Below are 7233 nucleotides of genomic sequence, written 5' to 3' on the forward strand. Positions count from 1 at the left end.
ATTGGCATTTAAATCGGATTAGATTAGCATAAGACCCTAATCACCCCCCCTCTAGGGTCTAACAAGAAAGAGAAAGGGGGGATTTGGGGTTCAGGGCGCGGGCCTGCCCAAAATTTTTGGGCAATCCCGCGCCCTAAATTTTTTTCCCATTTTTTACTTTTATCGACGGAATGTCCGTCGCTAAAAGTGTTATTAACGTCGGATTTTTACCGACAGAAATTGTCTGTCGAGAAAGTAATGGCGACGGAAAATTTTCGTCGCCATTACTAACTTATCCGTCAGTATAATAACATTACCAACGGATATATAGCGACAGACATTTCTGTCGCTATATGTCAACTTATAGCAACGAAAATGTTCGTTGCTATATATCCGTCGGTAATAATCGTATTTCTAGCAGTGTATAAAGATACAATATTAACATATATATAGAAATAAACAATGAAAACTACATGTATGTACTTAAGATTCTCGTGAAAAATGGCACAAATAATACAAAAGTAACACTATTTGATGCAGTAGGAACTCTTATTGAATGCACGAAAAAACAATTCATTGTAGAGAAAGAAGAGGTAATTCCTAACTCTATTCAAGCAATAAATTAGAAAATCATAAAATTTTTCATATATATGAAATTAACCTTTGTTCTCAGTGAAAAAGAAAAATAATTAGAGTGCATATTTCTTGAAGTTTGTGTTGATTATCAGAAAGACATTCAAATTCCCGGTGAAGTTAGATGATGAGACATAATATGAATAAGGCGAAGTAAATATAATAGCACAAGAAATCCATCTCTAGACTGATATCACAATCGACGTAGATGATGAAGATGCTACTCTAAAATTGCCTAGAAAAAAGATAAAGGTAGAGAAAGATTAATCTCGACTCAACCGAAATATGAAACAAAAAGAATAGATGATAATATTTTTGAACATTTTATACTATAACTTTTTTTTTGAGTAAAGTTAGAAATTTTTATAAGGGATTTTCATGCAATTTTTTTTAATAATTTTGCATGCTTATGTGATTGCTCCTATCACATAAAATTATACAATACTTACCATTAATCTGTAGCTTTTGTCTTTTTATTATTTTAAATTTATCAAATGATGTAGGCTGAGATCTCATATGTATGTATATATGTATGTATGTGTGTGTATGTATAATGTTTGTCGTACTTTTTTTATGTTTGCTTTTGAGATTGTTTATAATAAAACATGAGCTTATAATGTTCCAAAGTATTGTGCAAATCTGTTTCCAATGCAATAATAAATGTAATTTCTTTATTGCTAGAACTATAGTTCATAATGATATTGTTATTCACGCTTGACTCCATATTATAGCTTGGGATTAGTAAAGTTTGGAATATGAGATGTAGGATCAATTTATCTTATTTTCTTTTACTACTCTGCTTGAAGATATTATTATGTCAATTGATATTTTTTTCTTAGGAAATCAATTAAGATATCCTAGTTAAGTATATTGATCCAAGTTTAGCACAAAAATCCATCACATCGATTTTTTTTACAATATTTAAATAAATGCCATAGCAAATCTAATAATTCAATATTACAGATTTGAACTCAAAATAAATCTGAATTATTTATAGTAATGAAATAAATAAAAAATAAATTATTTTGATATTTAACCATGTGCATAAAAACTAGTAACAAGTAAAAGTACAAACATCCAAACTAGAATTTGAGATTAATTTCATGCAAAAGATGCGTCCAATCGCATTGAACAAGTTATGTATATAGTTGAACGTAAGTAGCATTTGCATAAGTTGCTAATGTAATTGCAACTAAAATATGCCACTTATGCATAAGTTGCTAATGTAATTGCAACTAAAATATATGGTTGAACGTAAATAGCATTTGCACAAGTTATGTATATATAGTTGAACGTAAATAGCATTTGCACAAGTTATGTATATATAGTTGAACGTAAGTAGCCCTAAAAAAAACCCCACAGCAGCAAAAAATTTAAAAAAAAAACCAACCCAGCTAGCTACTTGCTTGGGATCTCACAATCCCAATATCTCCTTAAAAAAAAACTCCTGTCATCCGACCGTCCATTGTAACAAAATCCGACCGTCCACTTACTCAATCCGCGTGCTCTCTCCCCATTCGCTGGCTAAATCTCTCCCCACGCCCTGCCCTATAAATACCAATCCAAACTCTCGGGGGTTATCAAATTCCGAAGGAAGGAAAGAAAATCCTCTCTCCTCTTTAACTTGAAACCCTAACCCTAATCTAACCCTAGAAATCATCAGAAATGGCGGGAAGAGGGAAGGCGATCGGATCAGCGGCGGCGAAGAAGGCGACGTCGAGGAGCAGCAAGGCCGGGCTCCAGTTCCCCGTTGGTAGGATTGCGCGATTCTTGAAGGCGGGAAAGTATGCTGAGAGGGTTGGCGCCGGAGCTCCGGTGTATCTAGCCGCAGTTCTCGAGTATCTTGCCGCTGAGGTAATTGATACGATTCTACTCTTGCTGGGGTTCGTTTTAATTAGATTTGTTGGAGCGGGGTCATTTTGGGAATAGATTTGGGGGTTTCTGGGGTTAGATGTATTTTCCTTGAGATGATGTTTAGTTATGATCAAGGCCGTAGTGGAGTTTCTTGCTGTTGAGGTAATTGATTTGATTTTGCTCGTTGACGTCTGTGTTCGTGAGATTTCTTGGACTGGGGGCATTTTGGGAATAAATTTGGGGTTTCGTTGTTAACATGGGTTTTAAGTTGTTATTTTGAGACCCTATTGGTTGATTTGGTGATAGAAGTTTATTCTTGGGTTTGTGTATTTGGGGAATTTGTTTGAATAAAAAGCACATAAAATTAAAAAAATGTAAATGCATTTGAATTAAAATTATGAAGTTTATTGCAACTGTAATCTCTGAACACCGATGAAAGTGTGCAAGAATGATGACAACACCAAAGGCAAATTTAGCAAAATTCAGGGAAATTTTCTCAAACCCTTCAATTCACAAAAGTACACAGGGGCTTTGTGTAAATTCCCTCAAGGTTAAAGAGTTTTTTTGGAATTTACACTTTATTCATGCGCAGTTTTGATAATTGAACCGGATCAAAGCAATGTCTAGATCGTAAAATGATTAGCGCCGTTGGATGACTGTTAGTTTTACTGATTGGTGGCTAGGGTTTCATCGGGCATCATATCCGGTGCTCTCCGGAGTCTTGCTTCATCCTCGCCTTACCTCTAGATTTGTGCCATGCGGCGATTTACGAAAGTAAGGCTATGATATCATTTTTTTTCGCTTTCAAAATTTCATTCATACTACACGCCCAATTTCAGAGCGTGGTTAAGTCTTATTAATATTTCACGTTGCACCCGCGGGCTTCTCTGACATCCTCATGAAAGTCAAAGCCCATGCTCGTGCTAAGATCAAGGTGTCGTCGCCAGTGTTGGCACGTTCTTGGTCTTAATTAACGTAATCTTTCAGTGATTGTGTCAAGAGTGACGCTGATATCTCAAATTTGTTTGGGGCTTGATGAATATTTGCAGAGGAACTTTCCGACGTTGTTGTGGTTTTGCGCTCTATCACCTTGCTTTTGGCGGATTTCACACTACCAAAGCGCTTAGTCATGGAGGCAGAGATTGAACTCGGCGGGGCTAACGTGGGGGCTTATTCGTAATTTCTCATGGTTTTGCCTCTAAAATCTCTCGCCATATTTGTCAATTTTCAACTTGCAACTCTTGAATTATTTTGGTTTGATTGCTATGTTAGCTATGATTACAACTTATCCGCGCTTCTGAGACTTGGTCTATGAAGCAAAAGGATAAAAAAATGGTTGAATTTCTTGATATGAGCTAGCATTATTGTGACCAAGCATTTATTATTAGTTGAATTTATAACAAATTTTTTGGCTGTGATGAGAAAAATAACAGCTAACGCCAGTTCTGCTTCAGATAATTCATGATTGAGAACGCTGATATTTTTCTGAGCCTGTATTGGGTCGTATTTTTCGTAATATTTGGTTTACTTGTTAAACGTAATTTGAAAATATGTTGTTTATTCCCTATTAACCCCTGTGTTGTTAATTTCCTTGAAGAATAAAATACCGCTGCTCCGCAAATATGATGGATTTGAAGAGTATTTTAGGCTAATACACAAAATTTATATTGCTAATGATGAAAGGACCAACTTTTGAGGTGTAGATAGCTTCAAGACCCTGTTTTACGGGGAGAACCTACTTGAAGCTCCTACATTCAAATGATGTTCTGGTCATTACTGAGGCGTCATCAATCTTAATGTTTAATAGTTTATTTTACCAAAAATATTTTCTTTTCTGCGAAAAATTGTTGCCTATGATGAACTTGTCTGCAAAATGGAAACCAAGACCCTGAAAAAGGAGAACCTACTTGGGAATTATGACATCAACTGACATACTGAGGCTCTGAATATATTTGTATTTATGTGCTCTTTATTCATATGCATTTATTTATTTATTTTAAGTGCTTTTTATTCAAATGCATTTACATTTTTTTAATTTTATGTGCTTTTTATTCGTATACATTTATTTATTTATTTTCATTTTATTTCTGAGTTTTTAACTATCCTCGTGCGAAAATTAACTTAATTTGCATGGAGGCTGAATCAACTCGGATAGTTTGGTGTTGTCATCAGCTTCTTCTCTTGTATTTCACGAGCTTGGAGTTAAATAACAGCACTACATTTGAATACTTTCAGGATTAAGTTTGGAATTTATTTGGAAATTTCCTTTTTTATTTGAAGTAAATCTGGTTTATTTAACGGAGTAATTTGCTCGCCGCTGATGTATTTGGATTTGAGTTTATTGGGCTTCAAGTTGGTTTTCTGGGAATTGAAAAAAAAAACCAAAAATCTCAACAGTTCTCTTCTTTCCTTTGATCAGGTCCTGGAGCTCGCTGGAAACGCAGCACGAGACAACAAGAAGACGAGGATCGTGCCACGTCACATCCAGCTGGCGGTGAGAAACGACGAGGAGCTCTCCAAGCTCCTGGGAACTGTAACCATCGCCAATGGCGGAGTGATGCCCAACATCCACAACCTTTTGCTCCCCAAGAAGACTGGGACTTCCAAGAATGCCCCTGCTGACGATGAGTAGATGGGGATTTTGCAAGAACTTGTATTGTCTATTGATTGTAGTATAGTTTTTTGTTCGTTCTAGAATGAATGAAACACTTTTATCTTCTCTCTTGTGAAGAAATGCTCCTTGTTTGTGAATCTTACCTATTAGTTACTTCAAATTGGGTTAAAAGCTGAGCATTTTGAGAAGAGAGATTATTTTTGTATAAGAAGGTAATTTAGTTGATTCCTTTGTTTGATGTTGTGAGATTGGTTGTAGAAATGACAAGGAAAACAGATTACAAATGAATTAACTGAGTTTCATTATGTTTAAGCTAAGATGTTAATAATCTCATCTACATCTTTCAACTCATTTTCAGGAATTGATATTTTGACAAAATAAATGGTAACAAGTAAATTGAGAAATGGCTGAGTAATATAAAAGATATAAATGAGGGGTTATCTGCAATATATCCTTCTGTTTATAAGCAACACTTAGCATTAACCCAAGTTACCCGCTACTTGTCTGTCTCAGAAATCAAATGGGATCCAACTTCCAAATTAATCGATGTCCAGCTCTTCCTTCCTCAAACTCTTCTCCCAAAACCCACTTCAACCCTCCCTCAAAAATGCAAAGAGCACCCTTCAAATTCTCCAAATTCATGCCCAATCCATAACCAACCCCAATCTCTCGCACTCATCCTCCTCCCACAGCTGCCTCCTTTTTGCTCTCTCCCAACTCCCCTTCCCTAACCCATCCTCTTCCTACATCAATCTCATCTTCTCTCAAATCCAAAAACCTGGCACTTTTATCTACAACACTGTCATCAGACTCCATTCAAAGGCCTCAAACCCTCTTCATTCAATCCGATTCTTTGTCGAAATGAAGAGGAATGGAGTGAAGAGTGATAATTTCACATACCCATTTGTCCTAACTGCTTCCAGTTTGATTTCTGATCAAAAGCTTGCCATGTTGATTCATGGGGAAGTATTTAAAACTGGGTTTGATTCTGATTTGTTTGTAGTTAATGGGTTGATTAGTTGTTATTATAGGAGTAGGGAGATTGATTTAGCTAGAGAGGTTTTTGATGGGTGTAAGTGTAAAGATTTGGTATCTTGGAACTCAATGATAAGTGGTTATGTCAACTGTGGAGAAGTGGGGGAAGCTCAGAAGCTGTTTGATGAAATGCCTAAAAGAGATGCTTTTACTTGGGCTATTTTGGTTGATGCATATGTGAAGATAGATTGCAACATTAATCGTGCCCGCAAGCTGTTTGATCAGATCATTGAAAAAGATTTGGTATGCTGGAATTCAATGATCAATGGGTACTCAAGAGTTGGTGATATGAGCTCTGCTAAAGAACTCTTTGAGGCGATGCCAAAGAGGAATGAAGTATCATGGAGCATCATCATAGATGGCTACGCACGTCATGGAAACTCTAAAGAGGCTCTGCAAACCTTTTATCGGATGCTTCACCAAGGCACGAGGCCTGACCGGGTTTGTGCCGTCGGTGCAATTACAGCATGTGCTCAATTGGGCGCCCTTGATCAAGGCCAATGGATACACTCCTATCTAAGAAGGCACAAAATTTTATTAGACGTGGTTGTCAATACGTCTTTGGTTGATATGTACATGAAATGTGGGAGCTTGGACCTTGCAAGAAGGGTTTTCGAGGGAATGCGTGCTAAGAGTGTGGTTTCTTGGAACGTGATGATCGTTGGTCTTGGGACTAACGGTCGTGGAGTAGAAGCCCTCGAGCTTTTCTATCATATGCTAAAGCAAGGAGCTCCGATGGATGATTTAACTTTTCTCGGCGTTCTGACTGCATGCACTCATACGGGCCTAGTGGACGAAGGGTTCGACATCTTTCATAGGATGAAGAATGAATTTGGCAGCGAGCCCAAAATCGAGCATTATGGATGCATTGTTGATCTCCTCGGTCGATCTGGGAGATTAGAGGAGGCTAGAATTTTCATTGAGACAATGCCGATGGAGCCAACTCCTGCACTTTGGGTGTCCCTTCTTGCATCTTGTCGAACTCATCGGTGTGTGGACTTGGCAGAGAAAGTTGTAGACGAGCTTGTGAGAATCGGAGAGGACGATGGAGGGGTTTATGTTCTTATGTCGAATATTTATGCGGATGAAGGGATGTGGACTGATGTGTGGAGGATGAG

General features: G+C 37.2%; 2 protein-coding genes across 2 annotated transcripts in view; both read left to right on the plus strand.

Annotated features, from left to right (window-relative positions):
* Positions 2190–5318, plus strand: LOC109819447 (probable histone H2A.3). Its single transcript, XM_020385183.1, has 2 exons — positions 2190–2466; positions 4886–5318. The coding sequence occupies exons 1-2, from the start codon at positions 2278–2280 to the stop codon at positions 5096–5098; spliced, it is 402 nt and encodes a 133-aa protein (XP_020240772.1). The 5' UTR covers positions 2190–2277; the 3' UTR covers positions 5099–5318.
* The window catches only part of LOC109821614 (pentatricopeptide repeat-containing protein At3g29230-like), a 6281-nt gene continuing 4603 nt past the window's right edge, over positions 5556–7233 (plus strand). The window contains exon 1 of the mRNA XM_020387790.1: positions 5556–7228. Coding sequence (XP_020243379.1) covers positions 5627–7228 — 1602 coding nt within the window. The 5' untranslated portion in view covers positions 5556–5626. The remainder of the gene's footprint in view (positions 7229–7233) is intronic.

The sequence above is a fragment of the Asparagus officinalis genome, chromosome 8, assembly GCF_001876935.1.
Source record: "Asparagus officinalis chromosome 8, Aspof.V1, whole genome shotgun sequence".
Classification (NCBI taxonomy): Eukaryota; Viridiplantae; Streptophyta; class Magnoliopsida; order Asparagales; family Asparagaceae; genus Asparagus; species Asparagus officinalis.

What these genes read in the sequence shown, in the direction of transcription:
- LOC109819447 (XM_020385183.1), top strand. Translation starts at nt 2,278, where the DNA reads ATGGCGGGAAGAGGGAAGGCGATCGGATCAGCGGCGGCGAAGAAGGCG. An exon ending in TCGAGTATCTTGCCGCTGAG is followed by an intron (nt 2,467 to 4,885) that starts GTAATTGATACG and finishes TCCTTTGATCAG; the next exon opens with GTCCTGGAGCTCGCTGGAAA.